At 46.5% G+C, this 23839-nt stretch overlaps 1 protein-coding gene across 4 annotated transcripts in view; it reads left to right on the top strand.

Annotated features, from left to right (window-relative positions):
- The first annotated feature begins 13154 nt into the window (after window positions 1-13154).
- LOC134531681 (cholinephosphotransferase 1) overlaps window positions 13155-23839 on the top strand; it is a 127878-nt gene continuing 117193 nt past the window's right edge. For 2 of the 4 annotated variants that reach the window (XM_063367483.1, XM_063367484.1), the window contains exons 1-2: window positions 13155-13575; window positions 22526-22673. In XM_063367483.1, the coding sequence (XP_063223553.1) occupies window positions 13339-13575; window positions 22526-22673 (385 nt within the window). In that variant the 5' untranslated portion in view covers window positions 13155-13338. The remainder of the gene's footprint in view (window positions 13576-22525; window positions 22674-23839) is intronic. The other 2 variants (XM_063367482.1, XM_063367485.1) reach the window with 1 other exon arrangement.

A 23839-nucleotide genomic window follows, 5' to 3' on the forward strand; every position in this document is an offset into this window, starting at 1 on the left:
AATCAGTTCAATTATACTTTGATTATGTTTTAGATTTGCTTAGTAGAACAGTAGTGATTGCGACCTAATTTCATACAAAACTCTATAAAACTATTAAAACGTCGGGGGATGGGACTTTTTTGGTCGTTTTGTCAAGTCAGGTACTTTCATTTAAATACTGTACATCTGTACATATAACACGAAGAAAAAAGTTTGATTATCGCAAGGTGCGTAATTTGAAACGACTGTTACAAACATTGAAAAGCTAAAAAGGAAATTTCTCGCCTCAGATGAAAGGGACCTCGTTGAGTGCAACATGGTGTGAAGTTGTGTTTGAGTCAGTAGCTTAATGGCCTCAACTCAATGTGTAGGTGTTTTTAGCGAATATTGTAATAGAACAATATAATTTAATATATATATATATATATAATATACTGACATCGTACGGCCGAAGGCCACCCCAAAGCCTGACCTGCACCCGCCAGTACTCGGCTCCGCTAACGGAAAGCACCCCTAGCCATGGCCCACCTGCGTCAAGTAAGCGGACCGCAGCCCAAGGTAGAGAATAGCGAACCATTTTAATTACGCATGCAACGCACTCCCTGTGCCTACAAAATTCCCCACACAATAATAAAGTAATCAAAAACAAACAAAAGCCCCTAATTAATAGAGTGCGACGTAGGAGTGCCCGGGTCACTCATGTGTAGTTTTCTACTAAAACAGCTGCGAGTGCAACACTTGCGGCCTTCAGCCTAAATTCAGTAGTGAAACGTGTGACGTAACGCAAACCGCCCCAAATTAAAATTATCATTCGCCACTGGAGTATTTTCAAGAAACAGACAGTCTCCAGCTTGACTCTAATATTCAAACTTATTTTAGACAAACTTATTAAATATCAATTCTAAAACATATATAGATATTAAGTTAATCATTAAGTTTTATTGTATGAATTTAGAGCCACTTGCTTTTTATTATTAACGTAATTTTTTACGAATAATGGAACTTTAGAAACTCTGGCGCGACAGGGAGCTCACCCCTCCCCTCGCGCCAGGGCCAGACGCGAGTACAGCGCGACTCGCGGACCGGGACGGACGCACGTCCCACGGGGAGCCATTATTTCTTTGTTTCACCGAACGTCCATCTGGTAATTATAGTCACAACCAAAACCTTTTTTTAAATACTCCCCGTGTGCGCCCGGTCCTTTTCCGGTGTAGGGCCTAACCCAGCCGCGTCAATTTAACACGCCCCACACAAAGCATTACGTGGGGCCGTGCAGTATACAGTACGGGCCGTCTCCCGCCACCCCAGAACTTTAGTTAATCGCACAGTGCACAGGCACAGGCTACATCCAAGCTTAAACGTGTTTTTAATTTAGTAGCGAGCCACAGTCCATACAGGTGGGCCCGCGCGTCGCAAGTTACCGATTACGAGATTAGCCGACGCTAATCGAACGCTCTCCCTCGACTGCTACTGGCGTGAGGACTTAATAAGTAAACACACGTAGAGGCACGCAGGTGTTCCTCTCAGATAACGTGTGCAGTGTAATCGTGTACGTAAAAGCACCCCAGAGTGCCGTTTTGTCAAGTGTAATTGTAATAATAGTGTAATCAAAACTTCTACGTGTTCCGACGCCTCATTGGCAGTCATGTACCGGCGAGTAGACCTCGCGCCCAATGTAATGAACCAGTGTAAATCGTGAACAATAAAACGTCCACCCCGCACCTCCCGTGCGCGACGTGCGACCCGTAGAACAACCCGAACAGTGTATGTAAATTAACCTAAACAACCCAATCTAATCAGGAAACAAATTCCATCACCGCCAACGGTTCTAGCGGACCACGCTGGGGCAACGAATCCACGACCATCACACGGTTAGACACCGAGCTAGCCTGGCGCCCTCCCGGAACAGAAATCTCTAAGAAAGCCAGCCACCCCGCTAGTACCTGCGCCCGACCTCGAACACGAGACCGCGGCGGACGGCAATACTAGCTGCCCGACCCAGCTTCGCACGGCTATACTAATGGGTATAAAAATGAGATTAAATATTCAATTTACAGTAATGATAAATGATATAAAATGCAATTATTTCGACAAAAATTTATTACAATGCTTTGTAATGTACCGGAGAGAAAACGAGTAGCACTGATGGTTTCCCGATTCTCGAGCACGCAACGTACAACTGATGTACCCGTACTTCGCTACAGCAGTCTACAGGCAGAACACTTGCGTCGCTCATTATACATGCCCCTCCTTGTGGGTATGCCACTGCCGCACCTCGAATGGAAAAAAAAATCAAAGCAATGCTCGTTGCCATGGAGACGTAGAAAGCATAAACAATGCAAAATCCCACTGTCCCACTGTTGCCCGGGCTTAACCACCCTTGGGAGTTGATTTTTGGAAAACGTTATCCTACATAAAACGAGGAACATTACTGTCAAGTTCAAGTCTGTAGGATATAAAATTGAAAAAAAATGTCATTTTTTGATATTTAAAGTCCCCGTAAAATTTCAATGGTGATGAGGACTGCACTAACAGTGAGTTAGTTGTTGCCATAGAGACGAATGAAGCATCAACAAAGCAACAGCCGTTGCCATGGTGATTTTCTACCAAAACCTGGGATTTTGATATTTTACACCCCCAAAACTCCCTTTGGGAGCTGATTTTCGGAAAATCATATCTTAGTGAGCGTTTACATACATCACAAAATGAGTAACTATGCTAAGTTTCAATCGGTTGAAAGATTTCAAGTCAATCTGAATGAGTCAGTCAGTGGTATTTCGCACAAATATATTTTTTAATTTAAATAATTTTACATAAAATAATAATTAAATCTATACAGAAATATGCCTCGAATTGAAAAAAAAATCAATCTAAGCGATTCCCGTTGTCATGAAGATGCAGAAGGCATAAACAATGCAAAATCCCGTTGTCATGGTGATGGAGTACCCACTGTTGCCAGTGCTTAACCACCCATGGGAGCTGATTCTCGGAAAACGCTGCCATTATTCGAAATAAAATGTAGCCTATATAAAGTTGGAATAAGTTACAAATACTTGTGCGAAATTTCATTAAAATCAATGCAGTAGTTTCGGAAATGAGCCCGGACAAACATCGTGACACGAGATGACGTCGTACCGACCATGGCCTTTAAGCCCGTGCTCCGCACCGCCAGTACCGTATCCCGTTTTCGGAGCGCGCCCCTTGCCCAGCCGGATTGAGTCAGGCGAGCATCCCGGGCGTGACCCCAATAGACAACAAACCTTACTAAACGTCACCGCGGCCACTGGCCTTAATTAAAATGTCCGTGACTAGGCTCGTGTCAGATTAGAAGAAATCCAACTATTACAGCTCACAGTGAGACAATATGTTGATAAATACATTCGCCAACTTGATGTCACATTTTAAATAATTAAAGACATTAAAACTATTGTTAAGCCTTAAGCACCCAATTACCAGGTGCTACATTTTAATTGGGCACCTGGAACATGTTTTAACTGGTAATATAGTAAATTAAATTAATATATGTTTTTTGACGCCGACTCACAAAGAAGAGAAAGTTTCTCTTCCTTGCGAGGCGGCCATGTCCGGCAGTCTCGAACCACTCCGCGCCGGGAACAGACGTGTGTCCGTGGGCAGCATCCAAGTTTCTTTCATTTTATTACTTTTTATTCTGTACTAAATCTTTAAATTTAAAACCTTTTGTTAATTCACCGCTGCCCACATCGACTCGGCGCGTATTTTGCGGAGCCGGGCCTATCCCGACCGTCTTAAGTGTGATACCGCGATACGTATCGTAGCACAAAACGTACGGTACTGGCCGACTCCAGCGAAAGTGTTTTTACTAAATGACGCCGTGCATATCTCTGCCGGCTGCACACACGTAAGTGTTTCACCGAATTTAGGAGCCCGCTCATAGAGCACCCCCTGCACCCGTTAATGTTCGGCGCTGGCCGTCTCCAGCGAGCATCGACCCGCGTCCCGCGAGACTGCCGCGGTAACCATTAATGTCGAGTAGCGTTTTTTTTTTGTGTTAATCGTGTAACGGCTAGACGTCGCCAAGTGTTGGTGAGAGTGTTTTGTAGCGGGACTAGATTAAAGGTAATTCTCACCAACTCGTGTATACTAATTTTCCGGAGTCTCCCGTCCTCCACACGGCCGAGCGGCCTTCACAGTCAAGAGAGAACCATTCAGGGTAGATTCAAGCCGTGTACCTGGCGGGGCACGCAGGGGCAGAGTACCCACGACCCAACATCAACGGCCTAGCAGTACGCTACCCTGGCGCCCCTCCGGACAACAAGAGCACCGCGACGCCCGTAGCGCCCGTCAGGTACCCCCCGGGCCTTTCACATAGGTCGGGTGACGGCAAATGGCGCCCTTGCGTTGGGCATAACTACAGCCGAAAATCAGACAAAGGGGACAGAAGACGGCCATTTTGGACGCGCGCAGTGGAATTTGGCGCACAGAGGAGCAGCGACAAAGGGACCACCCGGAAGCGCGCGTCACCGCCCGCGCCGAACCTCGCCAACTTTCACTTTCACCCCCACCCCTCCTCTTTGGGCCTTCAGCGAACATCCTCGCCCTCACACCACCCCGCCCCCCTCAACCCATCTTCACAACCTCGCGCTCTCCGCTTTGTGCAGCTGTCCGGGCGCTCTCGGCCGCCGCTACACACGGCTATCCGCATCCCCCCTTCGCAGTGGTCAGTCTCGGCTCTCCCTTTTGTGCGGCTGTCCGGGCGCCTCTCGGCCAGCGACCCGAATCAGCGCGCGCGCCAAACCCCCCTCACCGCTCTTCATTCATCAGGAGTCTGTTTGTAAACAGAGCCACGTGCGCGCACGAAGCGGCTGTCAACACCGACGTGCCGCGCGACGCAATGGCAGACAGACTCAAGATGAACACCTGTCGAGTCTGCTACTGGCCACAGGGCAGGGACCTGGTAACGGGGAAAGCGAACCCTCTACAGACATGTAAATGCGCACCGGATTACAACTTGCCTGCAATCAAGGTCGAAGCGCTCATAGAACTGTGGCACGACAGCACGGAGACAGAATTACAAGCGCGAACACCACCGGTGGACCACACACCCCTACCGAGCCGTACCACCCCGACCATCACCGCTCCCCCAACCACCCACGCCAGCGACTGGAGCTCGCACTCTGGCCACGGAACGCGCGCGCTGGGCATCACCGAGGCCAAGTGCGTGTGGCCCGGCCTGGAAGACCTGGCACGAGCCCTGCCGCCCCGAAGAGCGACTCTGCCAGAGTTCACCGGAGCCCCGCACGAGGACCCAGGGGAATTCCTGACGCAGTGCGAGGCGCGCCTGACCGGGTGCCGGACGCACCAATCGGAGTGGGCAGAGCGGGTCAGCGAGCAGCTGCGAGGGACCGCTCGGAGCTGGTGGAGCATGTGGGGCCGGTTTGCCATGCCATGGGGCGAGTTCACGGACACGTTCCGACACCGGTTCGACACAGGATCGCCCCTCGTCGAGTGTTCCGCCTCATTCTATGGGGCTCGGCAGGAGGACAGCGAGGCAGTGGAGGCGTTCATCGCCACTAAACTCCAATTGTTTCGCCGCATCTCGCCCGGCACCCCCCTGTCCGGGGCACTGCCCATCATCAAGGGCTTAGTGAGGGACGAGCTGCAGCCCTTCCTGCGTCGCTGCCACACCGGCGGTGCAGCGGAGTACGTGCAGGAAGCACGCGAGACGGAACGCAACTTACAGAGAGCCTGCAAGCGCAGCCCGACCACGAGCACTCGAGGGGGTGACAGCCCACCAGAAGCCCGGCGGAACACCGCACTACTGGACTCACCCTCACACCAACACCGAGGACTACGAGCTATCGAGGCGCCGCCAACTTGGCGAGCGGAGCGACCGCGGGACGCCGGAGTACGAGAGCAAGTCCCCCTGTGTCGCTTGGGATGCCCGCGTGGCGAACGTCACTGGCACAGCGAGTGCCCGCGGGGATTCCGGGCGGCGCGACCCGCCACACCGCCGCGCCAGGAGACGCACGTGGTACCACCTCCACCACAGCGCACCAGCCCGGCCCAGTCGGGAAATGGCCCCCGGGGGGGCTGGGATTAGAGCCCCCTCCCCCCGCACAGACCATCAACCCCGCGCCTGGCGGGGTGCGCGCCCTCCCGACCTTGGGACAGCTGGGCCGCCCGCGGGACAACCTGTTCCGCATCCCCGTGGAGGTCAACGGCCGGCCAGCTGCCGCACTCGTCGACACCGGAGCGAGCGACGTGTTCGTACCCCCTGCGTTCGTGCCCGCAGGCGCGTTGCGTCCGGGCAGCGGCGAGCTGCGCCTGGCTACCACCACACACACCGGGCGGATGCTGGGGCATGCTGAGATCGTGGTGAGTACGCAGGAATTGAACAGGAGTGTGTCCGCAGTAGTCGTGCAAGACTTTTGTGAGGAGGTGGTGCTAGGACTCCCCTGGTTGGTCCAGCAAGATGCGGTCTTGGAGCTAGGACCCCCCCGCCTCAACCTGGGAAGAGCCGAGAGGTACGTGGTGAACGCACTAGGACAGACGCCCCCCCCGACAGGACGCGGTGCTGACCCTGGCGGACGTGCGCCACGACGTCCCCCCCTCCTACCAGGCGGAGGTAAACAAGGTCCTCGCCGCCCGACCCGAAGTGTTTGCCGTGGACGGAACCTTGAGGCGGACCACCGTCACCGAACACTGCATCCCCACCCTGACTGATGACCCAGTGTTCGACCCGCCCCGCGGCTACGGGTTTCGCGAGCAGCGAATCATCCGGGAACAGGTGGACGAGATGCTGCACGACGGAGTCATCGAGCCGTCCCACAGCCGGTACAATGCGTGCATTGTGCTGGCTAACAAGAAAGACGGGACAAGCCGATTCTGTGTGGACTTGCGGCCGTTAAATGCCGTGACCGTCAGCGCCCCGCCCCCCCAGATTAGCGTCGAGGCTGCCGTAGCCGGCTTGGGAAGGGCCCAGGTCTTCAGCACCTTGGACCTGAAGTCCGGGTACTGGCATGTGCCCATACGACGCGGGGACCGGGAGAAGACGGTGTTCACGGTGCCAGACGTACGGAGGTTCCAGTTCAGAGCCATGCCGTTCGGCCTAAAGTGCGCCCCGTCTACCTTCCAGTGCATGATGACCCGTGTGCTGGAGGGCTACATCGGGCAGTTCGCCCTAGCATACCTGGACGACGTCATAGTGTACTCAGAAACCTGGGAGGACCACTGCCGCTATCTGGCCTTGGTGATGGAGCGGTTGGTTACAAACCACCTGACGGCCAACCCAGCCAAATGCCATCTTGGAGCCGCCGAGGTCGACTTCCTGGGCCACATTGGTCAACGCGGAGGGGAACCGCCCCCAACAAGGTCACCTCCAGCAGATCGCGATAGCAGAAGTCCCACGCACCCGGAAGCAACTGCAGCGCTTCATCGGGCTGCTGAACTGGCTCCGGAACTATATTCCGAATTTTTCACAAGTCATCGCGCCCCTGACGGACCTGTTGTCGCCCCAAGTCCGCTACCACTGGGGCTCGCCCGCCCAGACGGCATTCGAGGCCGTCAAGAGCGCGTTCACCCGGTGCCACACACTGGCCCGCATCGACCCCGAGCGCCCACTCGTCCTCCAGACGGACGCAAGCGCCCAGGGAACCGGAGCCGTGCTGTACCAGGTCAACGACCACGGAGAACGGCATTGGTGGACTACGCCAGCGCGAAGTTCGGCGCGGCGGAGAGGCGGTACCACAGCAACGAACAGGAGTGCTTGGCGGTGGTGTGGGCCGTGAAGAAATACCGTCCACACCTGGAGGGCAGGCATTTCACCCTCCGCACCAACAACCGCTGCCTCACCTGGCTCCACACCATGCAGGGGAGGAAGGGGATATTGATTCGCTGGGCGCTGCTCCTACAGTCGTTCGACTTTACGGTCGAGCACATGCCAGGCGCGGAAAACCAGCTCCCCGACCTGCTCTCGCGCGAGCCAGACGGCAGACGGGAGGTGCTGGACGATGAGGAGTGGGACGAAATCCTGCCTCCATCCCACACCAGCACGACTGCCGACGGACACCCTACCTGCACCCGCCTCACGCTCGGCGTAGAAGGGACCGAAGACCCTCCCAGTACCGAGGCCGACCTGGAGCAGCGCGTCCTCACGGCCCAGCGCCGCTCGCCGGACGCCGACCGGCGCCGCGAGACAGCGCGCGGAGGAGAGCTCCCCGCCTGGCAGCTCGGGGGCGACCGGGTCATGAACAGACCGCCGGGGGAAGAGGACGAGTGGAGGACCTAAGTCCCACCCGAAGCGCGCGAGGCAACACTGCGATTCTACCACGATCATGACCTCGCCGGACACCCGGGCTCGGACCAGACCCGGAGAGCCGGTACTACCACTGGCCGGGGGTGAATTGGGACGTCCGGGAGTGCGAGATCTGCCAGCGCCGCAAGGCCCGCAGAGGCGACGGCACGCAGCAACAGCAGCCTCGCCAGCCGTCAACACCGTTCCAGACGCTCGCGCTGGACGTGATGGGGCCGTACCCCCGCTCGCCGCGGGGTAAGCGCTTCCTAGTGGTCGTGACCGACATGTTCACCCGCTGGACAGAAGCCTACCCCTGCGGCAACGCACGGGCGGCCATCATCATCGAAGTCCTGACGCGCGAGTTATTCACTCGGTTCGGCTACCCGGAGTCCGTCTTGACGGACAACGGCAGCCAGTTCCTGGGGGCCCGATGGAGAGGGTGGTGCCAAGAGGCACACATCATCCACCACACCACACCCTCATACCACCCCAGGGCCAATCCGACCGAGCGCAGGAATCAGGATCTGAAAACTCAACTGCGGCTGCGCCTAGGGGAGGACCACACCCAGTGGGACCGCCACGTCGCCGACGCACTGTTCTGCGTTTGGCGGCGAGTGAACGCGGCCACTGGGATGACCCCCGCCGAGATGATCCAAGGGCGTAACCTGCCGCTGCCCGGCGAGCTGGCAACACACGGCGTACCGCACCCAGGAGAGCAACCAGAGGAGCGCGACGAGCGACGAACCCAGGAGCACGACGCAGCACACGCAAGACAAGCCCTCTACAGTCAGGGAATCACGCCCCAGACAGCGCGACCCCCGGCACAACTGCGGGCCGGCGATCGGGTGTACGCCCGAGCGTACCCCCTGTCGGCAGCGCCGCGCAATTACTGCGCCGGACTCGCTCCCTGCTGGGAGGGGCCCTACACCGTGACGCGGCGCCTGGGGGCGACGTCCTACATGGTGGACTTGGGCGGCCGCCGCGTGCAGAAGATCCACCGGGACCACCTGCGAGTGGCGGCGACCCCCGGGGAACCACTCCCGACCGAACCAAAACATGGGGACACGGCAGACGGACCAGACATCCCACTTGATGCACTCCCTCCTGGAGGACTGGAGCAACAGCGAGAGGAAGCCGAGGACACCGCTCCAGACGAGCCCGAGCACATTACCGACGGGGAACTGGACGCGGGCGCACCCCACGACCCCGGCGAGGCACCCTGTCCCGCAGAAACCGCGCCACGAGAGGAGGCCCCCAAGAGCGAGCCGCCCCCGCGGCATAAGGAACCTACGGAGACTCACACCACGCCGCGCCGGCGGAGAAGGGGCCGGCCCCGCCACGCCAGGTGCAGGGTGACAGAAGTCGCGGCGGACGACTCCGACGACCCCGCCAGAGCGACTCCTGACCCCGAACCCATCATATCCGACCCAGACGAGGACGAAGAGGAATCGCCCCCGAGCCCGACCAGAGGTGGTTGGGGGCACGCGGCCTCCCTTGCCGACGCAACTTTCCGCGTCACCGTCACACAACCGCGCGAGGAGGGGGCTGGACGTCCCCGTCGGACACGACGCAGACCCGCGAGGCTGCGGGAGTTCGTCCTGAACACCACCCCGGGGCGGAGCTCACCCAGCCCGGCGCTGATACCCGAGCGGGAACGCCAGCCCTACGGACGGCAAGGCCCGGCGAGCCCCGCGGAGAGTAGCCCGCGATAGCGCCCCCGATGGGAGCGCCGACCCCCGGCCCACCTGGCCGAGTACGTCCTGGGCAGTCTCGTCACGCCGCCCCACACATCACGCGCCGCGGCGCCGCCTCCCGGCCCAGCTACCCACGCAGCGACCAAGGCGGCGTCCGCCTGCGCCGACACTCCATGCGCCGCGGCGCCGCCTCCCGGCCCAGCTACCCACGCAGCGACCGAGGCGGCGTCCGCCTGCGCCGACACTCCATGCGCCGCGGCGCCGCCTCCCGGCCCAGCTGCCCACGCAGCGACCGAGGCGGCGTCCGCCTGCGCCGACACTCCATGCGCCGCGGCGCCGCCTCCCGGCCCAGCTGCCCACGCAGCGACCGAGGCGGCGTCCGCCTGCGCCGACACTCCATGCCCTGCGGCGCCGCCTCCCGGCCCAGCTGCCCACGCAGCGACCGAGGCGGCGTTCGCCTGCGCCGACACTCCATGCACCGCGGCGCCGCCTCCCGGCCCAGCTGCCCACGCAGCGCCCGAGGCGGCGTCCGCCTGCGCCGACACTCCATTCGCCGCGGCGCCGCCTCCCGGCCCAGCTGCCCACGCAGCGACCGAGGTGGCGTCCGCCTGCGCCGACACTCCATTCGCCGCGGCGCCGCCTCCCGGCCCAGCTGCCCACGCAGCGACCGAGGCGGCGTCCGCCTGCGCCGACACTCCATGTGCCGCGGGCGCTAATGCGCCACGCGCTATGGGATCGCGTGTCGAAGTGTGCCGGCTGAGCTAGGGGGTCGTCTTACCGCGGGAGCGGGAACACGGGGCGGAGACGGGCTTCCACTGGGGGGGGGGGGCATTTGACGTCGTACCGACCATGGCCTTTAAGCCCGTGCTCCGCACCGCCAGTACCGTATCCCGTTTTCGGAGCGCGCCCCTTGCCCAGCCGGATTGAGTCAGGCGAGCGTCCCGGGCGTGACCCCAATAGACAACAAACCTTATTAAACGTCACCGCCGCCACTGGCCTTAATTAAAATGTCCGTGACTAGGCTCGTGTCAGATTAGAAGAAATCCAACTATTACAGCTCACAGTGAGACAATATGTTGATAAATACAGTCGCCAACTTGATGTCACATTTTAAATAACTAAGACATTAAAACTATTGTTAAGCCTTAAGCACCCAATTACCAGGTGCTACATTTTAATTGGGCACCTGGAACATGTTTTAACTGGTAATATAGTAAATTAAATTAATATATGTTTTTTGACGCCGACTCACAAAGAAGAGAAAGTTTCTCTTCCTTGCGAGGCGGCCATGTCCGGCAGTCTCGAACCACTCCGCGCCGGGAACAGTCGTGTGTCCGTGGGCAGCATCCCAGTTTCTTTCATTTTATTAATTTTTATTCTATACTAAATCTTTAAATTTAAACCTCATTAATTCATAGCTGCCCACGTCGACTCGGCGCGTATTTTACGGAACCGGGCCTATCCCGACCGTCTTCATCGTGATACCGTGCGGCAGATCGTATCACTCACGTAAGTGTTTCGCCTAATTTAGGAGCCCGCTCATAAAGCCCCCCCTGCACCCGTTAATGTTCGGCGCTGGCCGTCTCCAGCGAGCATCGACCCGCGTCCCGCGAGACTGCCGCGGTAACCATCAGTGTCGCGTAGTGTTATGTTTTTTCTATGTTAATGGTGTAACGGCTAGATGTCGCCAAATGTTAGTGAGAGTGTTTTGTAGTGGGACTAGATTAAAGGCAGTTCTCACCAACTCGTGTATACTAATTTTCCGGAGTCTCCCGTCCTCCACACGGCCGAGCGGCCTTCACAGTCAAGGAAGAGCCATTTAGGGTAGATTCAAGCCGTGTACCTGGCGGGGCACGCGGGGGCAGAGTACCCACGACCCAACACCAACGGCCTAGCAGCCCGCTAGCCTGGCGCCCCTCCGGACAACAAGAGCACCGCGACGCCCGTAGCGCCCGTCAGGTACCCCTCGGGCCTTTCACATAGGTCGGGTGACGGCAAGTTACGCAGTTTCGGCTTCAAAGCCAATTAATTGTTATCGTCGAAGACTCTTAGCAACTTGTGTCGAGTTCTTAATCGTTAACTTATGCCTCTTAACTTTCATCGTCTGTTAATGTGTAAATTGTAATGTGCAATCTAACCGAGTAATTTTTAACTAGAAAGTGACTGTAACGTGTATGTTTCCAACGTACTGGGTTACGTACTTTTCGGGACCTGTTATTTCGCCATAAGTTAGATTGCAAATAACTTTGGAATGTCCGTTTGTATGTGCTGTTTTCCATGTTATTGTAACTGCCTGTATAAGCTCTTGCAGCACAGGAGATATGTGACTATCCGCCGCACCTTTCATATTTATAATCGGCCACTGTATAAGTCCGTGTACACCACTTTGCAACCTATCTTGGTCACGCGTACCGTTTACGCAGAGAAATACGCGTGTCGCAGCGGTCAGACAACAGACGCGGCCAGTACCTGGACCAATAAGTGTATCGGTCCTGAATAAAGTGCAGTGTTGTGTCAATTTGTTTACTAGTTATTTATAAGGCGTCCTGGGTGGCCTGAACAGCCCTGGTAGGTTTCGAACCGCGACGCGCTCCTGCCTGCAGCCACGAGGCCAAACCCCCATTAAAATCCCTGAGATCACTTTCAACATTAATAATTCTGTAAAAAACTTGGACAGGCAGCGGGAGTGGCGTCAATACATATTTCTGCATGGGCAACTTTAGCATATCTTGCATGTTCTATTTACGTTACGACGAAGCACAGCGGGTTCAGTGTTTACTCCATGTGCTCCTGATTGGGAATGTCAATTTAACATTACAGCATCCATAATACACACAGCATTTCGTGATGCTGTAGCTGCATCTTCTCTCACGTGACGATTATATCTTTGCCCAGGAGTATTTTTGATCTTCGGAGCTCCAGTCTTGCTTATGGCTGCATCCGGAAACGTAGGCCAGTACCAGTTGTTGGAGTTGAAGTCACTTTCTTGCAGTGTGGAAATAACGCCTAGTCAATTTTTTTGTGTTTTTATAAGTAAGACTTATTTCAAATAAAAATTATAACATAGGTACAGTTACAAAATACTAAAAAACTGAATTCTTTATTTTTTACATTTTAAAATATGATTTGTAATTTGTTTTTCAAATGTTTTCGTCTTGAGGTTACACATTTATCTTGGGGAACGTTGCTTTTTGTATGCTTTCATCAATGATAATTTGGCGATCAGGAGACGAGCAACGAATTAGTGTGTGTACATTGCATAGAGTAAATGGTATGTCGTAGTAGGCAGGGATTTTTGCGATGTTTGTGTGGAAATTGAATAGCTAAAGGATTATTATCGTCTAAAATCGTTCAGAATTGTTATAGGCAAGCGTCTTGACTGAAGACATTATGTTGTTTTACAAGGAAAGAATACTGTCGCCAGATCAACTTAAACGTCTGGAAGATCACAAATACAGTGCTTCTAATTGTAGTCTCCTTGATCCTGTACTACAACCTTGGTGGAATTGGCTCGTCGGGAAATTACCGCTTTGGCTTGCGCCCAATTTGATCACAGTAGTGGGTCTGTTGGTCAATATTTTGACCACTTTGATTCTAGTTTGGTACAGCCCAGATGCGAAATTGGAGGTATGTGTATAACAATTGCAAGTCTAGAAGTTTAGCTAGTAACTACTATTTTTTGTTGGTTTGGTTAACTGTCATAATATAGTTAATGTAGTATATACATTTTGTAAAAGGCTTGTAAACAACATGTGATCTTAATTTCATGTCATGGCAATTGTTCGTAATTGTATGTCCAGTTTATATCAAAGTTTTATATTTCATATTTCCACAATTAAAAATATTTTGTTTGTTGTACAGTTTCACATCACAAACACATTTAACTGCTTACTTTATTTTAATATTTCATGTTTAAATACATTTGGGTACATTACATGGAACATTCACTCCTGCTGACAATATTCCTTGTTACGTATACAGTTTATATCAAAAGCTTTACAATTCTATGAGCAATTTTCTTACTCACGGATTATCATGATATTAATTTTAAAACTCAGAAAAAACTTTTTTTTCGAAAACTAGGAATGTGCATATATTTACTTTGAAAACAGCATCTTTATATTACTAATGGTTTCTGAGAAATCACCATTTATAGCTTGCATTATAATGCCTACGCATTAATGTAGCAGTTGCCATTTTTTTTACATTCAAATATGTGGAGAATCACAGAATTGGCAAACAATATTTACAATAGTCAATTGCAATGCTGCATTTGTGCATGTTCAATACAAATATTACAAATTTTTCACATCTTGAGAATGGTCGTTTGGGTAAATATGTAGTTTAGCGGTATTTCTGAAAAATAATGTTAAAAATCTGAAAATACTTTTATTCAATGCTCTTTAACTTCCTCTTTTCATTAAACCTGGTGGAGATAAGAAATTCAGATATCGCCGTTCTTATTTTGCTATACAAGTCCTGTGAAATCATTCGACTGCCGCAATTTTTTTTATTGCTATGTGTTCGTGAATGCCTAATAATTAAAATGGTAGATTAGGTCAGGTCAGTTACATTTTAAATACTTTTAAACTAAGCTGACATTAAAAATAATGTGAATTAATTTTAATGGTTCTTTAGTTTTAAAGTATTTATAATGTAACTGACCTGACCTAATAAACCAGGACAAAGAATGAATAGTAACAACTCACATAATATTTTTTGTTTACTTATTACTTGCGCAACAATATCCAAATAACAAATATAAAACATTAAAATTTGTAACGTTAAAAACTCACTTAAGTTAGAGGCGGGTACAATTATTCCTTTAACATTAGAAAATGATGTAGTCGTTCACCTGCATCGCGAAAAAAAATTCATACTCGTAAACAAACATTCGTGAATGCCGCAACAATGCACAGGATTGTGATGGAAATTAAAAAATTCAATATCTCCTAAAGTATTTTAAATTTCTTATCTCCGCTGGGTTTCATGAAAAGAGGAAGTTAAAGAGCATAGAATAATAGTATTTTCGGAATTTTAAATTTTTTTTAACAAATATCGCCCAAAATATGAAAATTAAAAAATTTGATATCTCCTAAAGTATTTGGAATTTCTTATCTCCGCTGGGTTTAATGGAAAGATGAAGTTAAAGAGCATATAATAAAAGTATTTTAGGATTTTTAATATTTTTTTTTCACAAATACAGCTAAACTACATATTTACCAAAATTTGCCACGTCATTTAACATTTTGATGAAACTTGGTAGGACATATGCAGTAATATTCTAGACTCAAAAATAATTTTTATAATATTTTTAAAAAAATTTACTTTTTTTTGTATGGCCTACTGTTTGTAGCATGGACCAGCACAAAATGACATTTCATTGTTATATTCTAAAATCTGCAGAAGTTTATTTGAATTAGGAACAATGTCCGTTAGGGCTCGTTTGAAAGCTTAAGAAATGTACTTTTTTTTTGTATAGTCAAAGTTAGGTTTTAGTTAAGCCCAAGCAGAGATTTTTGGACTTACATTTTAGTTGAAATTGTGATTATTAATGGATTTTTTGACTTAAAAAACTTAATGAAGGATTCAAAATGACATGCCCAAATTTTTACCTGTTAAGCTAATAAGTGAGTAGTAAGCACAAAAAAAAATTGAGCTGTTATTTAAAATCCTTCAACATAAAAAAAAAATCACAAAATTTATAAATTTTTTCAATTTAGGTAAATGTACCAGTAGTCGTCATGCTAAGAAGAGTTTTAGAAAAAAAAATTGTGTACATAACCTCGTAGGTGTATTACTGCCCCCTACATGTTTGTTTTTAACCTCAAACTTTACTCTACAATGCTATCCAACACTCTTCGATAAAAACAAATTTTTTTTTTTAAGATTTATAATTTTGAAAAAAGTGTGATTTCGAGCCAGTAGTCGTCATGCAAATTTTCGTGTTTGCCAGTGTTCGTCACATGTTTGTGCCAGTAGTCGTCATGTGCGATTTCGGCTGCATTAGTTTTAATTCATGGATCCAGAATGATAGTATTGTACTATTTGGGCTTCAAATTTTATTTGGTACTATATTTTAAACATCAAAATGGCAATTCATAAAGATCGTTTGGTAATATAATGAATAATCCTCATTAAATTTTGAATTTACTTACAGCACTCACGGAACAAAGAGGGACAGCACAACTAACATGAAAATATATAGAGCTGTAGCAAACCGTATGTTTTCGGTACTAAGTAACGGGTGCGCCGTCTAGTAACGAGTAATGAAATGTTACACATGGCTGCATTTTGTTACTCTCATTTTTCGTATGTTTTACGCATGCGCACGCATATTCGATGAATTTACGTTACAAAGAACGATGTTTGTTTATTAAGTAAAGTATAATTTGGAAATTCCTCGTCCAAGTTTTTTTTACTGTTTATTAAAGGTATTATGTGTGTAGACAAAGTTTGAGATTGGAACAGAAACAACGTAAGAAAGTTACAAATTAGAATATGTATGTTTTTGTTTTTCACTATTGCGTATTTTCACATTTTTTTGTTCTTATCTTAAAAGAGATAATTTAATAAAGCCACTCTAATGAGATTTAATTGTTTCTTGGTTAACAAAAACGGTTTAATTATCAAATATTGTTAATTGTTTATATTCTATTTATTATTATTTACGCTACGTCATACTGTACGCGCACGCAATACGACTCAATTCGTTGCTGCAACATAACATAGCATGTTATGCGGTATCAGAAGTAAAATTTAAAAATGAATCGGGGCCCATCTTCCTACCCAAGGGCGATTTGCCTTTGTGTTTATCGGACAATGTGTTTCTTGGCACACTATTTTTTTCCTCTGCTCGTTTTATACTCATACCATTCGCTACATCTTTAAGAGCAGCTTCCATGGCTGACTCTTCATACAACAGTATTTTCCGTTTTGGCATTTTTCCCTGTAATTAAAGAATGAGACACATTATAATGTATAATTTACTTATTAATGTCAAAATATATATCGAATGACCCCTAAATTAATGTAAACAACAATGCCTACACAATTTCTGCAATCAATAAAGTAAAGTAATTTCCGACCCAGAAGTCGTCATACACATGCATCGAGTGTCGTCATAGGTGACGACTACTGGATCTGATCATAATAATGTTCTTTGCCTATCAACAACAAAGAACCAATATTATTTAAGAACTCTAGGGTGTAACTTAGCACAACTTTAAATAAAATATTAAATGTACCAGTGCTCGTCAGGTATGACGAACACTAGCAATACAAGGTTTTTATTGATCCAGTTTTCGTCACCCTAACTAAATCATACAATGAAAACGAATTTTTTTAAATAAACACTTTCACCTCTTCAAGAACATTTAACCAACACATTCAGCACAAAACATCACGAATAAACATGAAAAATTACAGAATTAGAAGTAAAAATGTGCACTTACCTCCTTAGTGTTTTAGTATAGGAATTACCCTATTTATGCCACCTTGCTCTGTCATTAAACCACTTCCGGGACCTTATGACTGAGTCTTATATGTTCTCGTAATTTTTTGGTGTGTAATATGTTCTCTTAATGTGTTCCTCTTTAATGACCTCATTGTTGACAAGACGTAAAAACCAAAAACAAAAATTAAATAATATAAATATAAAATTTGTGTTGACTACATATTAAGGAGGGAGGGGGGAGGACCCAAAAAAAATATTGGACTGAGAGTGCGCTACCATTCATAGACGTAGTAGAGAGTTCTCCCGCTAGATAGGATTAATCAATACCTTCACTAAACAGCTGGCCAGACAGCGTCAGTTTGTAGGTTAACGCTTGATCATAGTATTGTTTTTCTCTTACTGTTCTCGTATTCTGCCTGCGAAGTCGTTATGGCAGATTAAAAATAACAAAGAGTGTATTTGAAATTTTGTTTCCTGCTTGAAAAATCGCCAATGAAAGCTTACAAAATGCTTCATCAGGCTTTTAAGGAGGATGCTATGAGCCGCACACAAATTTTCGAGTGTTTTGGGTGCTTTAAACGATGTGAGATAAGTGTTGAAGACCATGCTCATTCTGGGTGCCCTTCAGCATCTCACAATGATGAAAATGTTGAAAAAATCCACCAAAAAATCAATGAGGATATCATTTCACGATCAATGAAATTTCAGAAAATACAGGAGTGAGTTGGAGCTCTTGCCATAGGATTTGCAAATGAGACTTGTTGCTGCTAAATTTGTTTCAGTGCTTCTTTGCTACCTACCCAAACATCTTGGAATACCACCCTAAGGCTGACTTTCATAAATAACTTCCATAAGGTTGACTTCCATAAGTTGTTTTTGCTCGCAGTCTTTTCTTGATTTTTTGGGGGGGGGGGGAGGGGGGGGGCTTGCTTGTTTTACAGGTAGCCATTCTACTCTTGCGGGCAAAATACTCAGGCCAGTGAGGCCATGCTATCGATGCGATTCCCTTCAAGAAAGATTTGCGAGGGAAAATCTTCTGCTAGGTGTTTTAGTGTTTTACTTCTGTGTCGTTCATACGGTTAAGTGTATTGTGATTTTTAGAGCAAGGAATAACTTATTACATTATATATAACAATGAGCATCAAGTATTTATAAATCTATTTCAATACGTTATATTGGTTAACATGTATTTATTTAATTACTGGAGGTAGGGTATATAAACTATATCTTTATTTAGGATCATATGTATAAACTCATACAACCTAATTTCATTAAGCACTCATCATTTGTAGAATGATATATGGCAGGTGACGTACCAACGGGTGTGTGAAGCTAAAAAAAATTGATTATGTTTCTTTAACAAATTTTCACAACCGTCGAGTTCCGTCAGTTTAAAAAAAAAATGAATTAGATGTTCTTGGTTCAAACAGCTAAAATTATCTAGGTAAATCAATGTAACTAGTTTATGTGTCGTAAATAAAAGTAAATTGCGTCTGTAACTAAAGTAGGTGTATTTTAGACCTAATGTGAGTGCGGCAGAGCCGTTGCAGTGTACAATTATTATATACATACATTGATCACATTTTTATCCTACTATACTATTAACTTATTCTAGAATGCTTGGAATTCTTTGTGTATGTAGATAACAAGTTTATCCAGTTCAAAACAAAACAAAAAAAAACCTCATTCAAAGTTAGTGTAGTGTAAATATATCAACAATTTGTTTTATATCATGTAAACGATTCAATAATTCTATATGTTCCTGTTTAAAGTTAAGTTGTGGTAAGTTCAAATTAAGTAAAAATTATGTATTAAGCCAGGATTGAAAGCACTCGGTGAGCGTGGACCACTGAGTGTTGGTGAAACATTACTACATCAGAGACTAACGTTTATATCAAATTTAATGCCCTGAAAGAATTCCAAACAGATATTTACTATTCAATAGTCTTGGGATCCCGAGAGTTAATTTAAATTAATTAGTTTGGTTATTCTAATAATTATAGAACAAGAGATTCAGATTTGGATTTAAATTATGACGCTGGTAAGTCTTTCAGGCGGAAATCAATGTTTTTTTATAAAAAAAATAATGTTCATGAAATTCAACAAACGGGAAACGTTCCAAATCGACGACTGGACGGGGACTGGAAAAAAAACCGACCTCAGTGACAGTTATAGCCTCTACAGACGTATTGACTTCCTCGATGACCAGGACTCTGCGACGATCCGCGTGTAGCTGGCTCTCCTGCTCTGGATAGCTGGTAGGTCGTTGACTCAGTCCTCCTCTCGTACCGGACTGCTGGGCTGTTCTACTGCTCGGCTCGTGAGCCGTCTCCTTCTTAGTTTGCGCCGTCGAGTCGGTCCTTCTCGCGGACCGGACTGCTGGGTTGTCCTCCTGCTAGGCTCCCGAGACGTCTTCTTATTAGCTCGTGTCGTCAAAACTGCAGCGCCTTTCCTATTGTAACGTGGTTCAGTCGTCGTCGATTGAATAATTGAACTGTCTCTCTCTCAAATCCTCAAGATATTTTTAACCGTTCTTCTTTGCGTCGATTAAGGTAACATAATTATGCAGATCTTCGTTCTAGTATAAAAGTTTCGTTGAATGTTCTTCCGTGAATTTTAGTGTTGAAATCTTCAACGATAATTAACAATTCTTATCAAAACACAATATTTTCAATAAATTTACTTAATTCTTGGTATATATCGATAAATAAATCTTACCGTTACTAAAACAGCTCTTCGATATCTCTTTTAAGTATTAATTCAAATCATACGAAGTTTCCAGTTTGCTGCTAAAATTACGGACGCATATTATCAATGACCGAAAAATGGAACAAACCGAATATTCTAAAAAAATATTTTTACTTGTCCTTGTTTGTAACACGCGATTCTACAATTTTTCCGTAAACAACAAAAAAAATCAATGCTTTAACGCAGGCAAAATATAATCAAAATGAATCTCCTATTCTTTACAAATATAGTAATAAACAACAAATTTATTAACTTTTTAAAAAAAACCAAAGATAAGCATACTTCCAGAGACAAAATAACGTTTTAGCTTATTTAAAATTTGTAAAGATTTGCATATCATAAATCAAACAATTTTTTGTTTCGACTTCTGCAACCACCAAAATTGATCAATATAAATATTTCTATAAAGTACAAACGTTGACTTTATACAGGGTTGGAAAAAAACCAATTTTGTTTTTCAAAATACCAGGTTTTTTTATTACATTAGTTATTTAGGTTCTCAGCATGTTCAAATGAAAGCCATAAAATATTCCACTTTCTGCCATTCATGTTGAACCAGAAAAGTTACAGCAAATCTGCACATCTGACTGGGGCTTAAACCACAGAAAGGGTTTTCCTTACAGGAGGAGGATTCTCCATAGAATGTTGGTTTCCAACAGAATGAGGATCTATAGTAGTCAGGAATTTCCCAGAAAATAGGATTTTTTAAAATAATAAATTTATTTATTTCCTCTTTTTTTGACTAAAGTTTACTAATTAATATTTTTTAGCTGGGTATAGTTTACAACTTATTCAGATAATTTAAATAAGATCTTGATTATTGTAAAATTATTTGTTCCTGTAAATCTCAAGAAACAATAATGAGCAAAACTATTGTTGATATTATAGTGGAATTAGACCTTTCATTAAAATGTATAATTATATTCTATTTAAAAATACATTGAAAAAAAATTGGTTTTTGAAAGAAAACAAAACTTGATTGAAACCATGGTTTAAACAATTTGATTTAAATCAGCCTACCCTTATAGGTATTGCCAAACCAGTTCTAACATCAGAGTAATCTTTATTTGCAATTTTATCTTACAATACATCTGTTTTTGCACCAGGTTAAAAAAAAATCTTCAAGTTATTTTTTTTTGCCCATATGAGAAGTACCAACTCTTTCTAACCTGTGTTCTCTTATCAATTAGGGACAAAAGAGATGGAGCGTAAAACAAAAACAAACCAGGTGCCTCAAAGTGTAAAGTAAAAGATAACATTTTGTTTAAAAGACTTGGAGAAGTCAGGGAGTTCTGTTTGTGGGTTTTACTGGACACCCTGATATGTTCCATCAGTACTACCAACTTTCTTAGCAAAGTTGGTCAGAGAAACAACTACGATCTTATGCTGCCCTGTACTAAAGAACTGCAGATTGGACGACAGTTCTGCGTGTAGGCAAGGTTATGGTGTTGTGGGTTACGTGACGTGAATACATTAACCAGTTGGTTACATGTAAAGCCTGTCATTGCCACAATGCCTTAGTTACAGAACCTATTAAGGAGACCCACCTGAGTCGGAGCAAATAATGCCAGCTAGTGTTGATAGGTGTCTGCTTCACTAATGTTCAACATTGGAAACATGCTTTGAAAAAACCTCCATGCCCACTTATGAATATCACAAGTAGCCAGGTGAAAATCCAGTTCATTTGGCAAGAAATTAAAACAAATGGTTTTATTGCTCAACACTAAACCAGATTGAAAAAATTGTGCCATGGTCTTGGAGTTGCTTTAAATCGTAATTAAGAAGCGAGGTGGCGAGCAGTATGACGTAGGACTCGAATGCCAGAGTTCGTGGGTTGGAATCCTAGTCCGGCCAACCTGATAACTATTTTTCCGTGATTTCTCGAAATCACTCCAGGCAAATGCTGAGATTATTCCTTACTGTCGGCTATGGTTTATTCTTTCTGTGTCATTTTATATTACCGTCAATAATGGCCTTGAGACCATCAAAACAAAAATGAATAAAATTTAAGAAAACTCAGTTGCAGTAGTGTTGATTTGGTTTTTCATTGTTTATGAGTTCATGCTTAGCACACGCTAGCCTCTAGCCATAATGGTAGTCAAGAAAGTGTTTTTTTTTTCTGTGTGATTTTAATCTATTTTTCTCCTATTAGGCATATTACAAGTTGTGTTTAAAGTTTGTAACATTACAAACTTGGTATTAGTTTTTACACATTTGAATACTATTAAGATAGCTTTAAGTTTGTACACATTCTTAAATTTAGCAACTTAGTCTCCGTGGTTCTCTGAAAAGAGTTAAGAACTTAATGTGCCTGCCAGCAAGAAATTGAGATGGAAAGTATGTGCGAACAAGCAGGATTATGCATGCTTCCAGCCTCCGAGATGGGCCTGTTTCCTGTGTGCCCTCGGCTTGTTCGTGTACCAGAGCCTGGATGCTATTGATGGGAAGCAGGCGAGGCGAACAGACACATCCTCGCCGCTGGGAGAGTTGTTTGATCATGGCTGCGACTCCATCTCCACAGGTGAGCTGAACACAATGCCGTGCAGTGCCGCAATATAGCTACATACAAGCATTATTTGCATGTAGTCCTGCTGTGATCGTAGGTTTAGTGTTTGGAAATCACAAGTTTATCAATACTGTGTCCTCCATGCAAATATCATCAAATTCAGGGGTCATTTTGCATTGTGGATCTTCATGTTTTTCGGAAGCACATTATAAGATCTACTTTCATTGTACCCATTTCATACTCTCCTACTACAAGTAAATATGGCAACTGTAAAATTTCAACTTTATTGCATTTTGGGAGACATGACTATTTGTTTTATGATAAACTTGAGCAACCAATTTTATATTGTACCTGTTGTGGATCCATGGCAACAAAATACAGAAACAAGATGATCATTGTGCTGTTACATTCATACATAATCCTAAAATATTGTTTATTATTATTTTTAACCTGCTAAACTACCATTTGTGTTATAATATTTTGTTTGTTTATATTGTTACGATTTTACTGCGGGTTCGTAAAGGATAGCCCAATTAAAGATTTGATTTCACACACAGTTTTATTTATTTCCACTACTTACATTACTAGCTAAAAATCTAAAAATGCCAATTAATCAATTGTACTTTAAAAAATGTTGCTTCCTCGAGTCACTCGTTTCTCACAATCCACACGCCTCACTGGGCCGCACCTCCCCTCGTGGTCCTCCGTCGCAGGACTCCGTCGCCGTACTCCACCGCCGGTGTCGCGCTTCCCCTTCGCTGAGATCCCACTCGACGCCTCGCTTGGAATTTTTCTCTGGACTCCGCCGCGCCCGCGACACTATCGCCCGGAACTGAACTCTTCGCCCTGGAACCTTCATCCAGGGACTTCGCCACTCTATCGCCCGGAAACTCCGCCGCGGGAAAACTCCTGACTTCACTCTGAACTCACTCGCTCCTTGCCCTGGAACCTTCGTCCAAGGACTTCGCCACTCTGCCACACCCGCGGCACTATCGCCCCAGAAGGTCCGCCGCGGGAAAGCTCTCGCCTGAACTCTCTCTCTGAACTCTACTGACTCTCAGCCCTGACGTCCTCGGGCATATATATAGCAGGGTTGGCACGTTTAAAACAAAATGTTTAAAAAAATATGTTCAAAATTGTTTTAAACAATACACTCTGAATAAAACAAGTTTAAAACACAA

The sequence above is a fragment of the Bacillus rossius genome, chromosome 5 (genome assembly GCF_032445375.1).
Source record: "Bacillus rossius redtenbacheri isolate Brsri chromosome 5, Brsri_v3, whole genome shotgun sequence".
NCBI lineage: Eukaryota > Metazoa > Arthropoda > Insecta > Phasmatodea > Bacillidae > Bacillus > Bacillus rossius.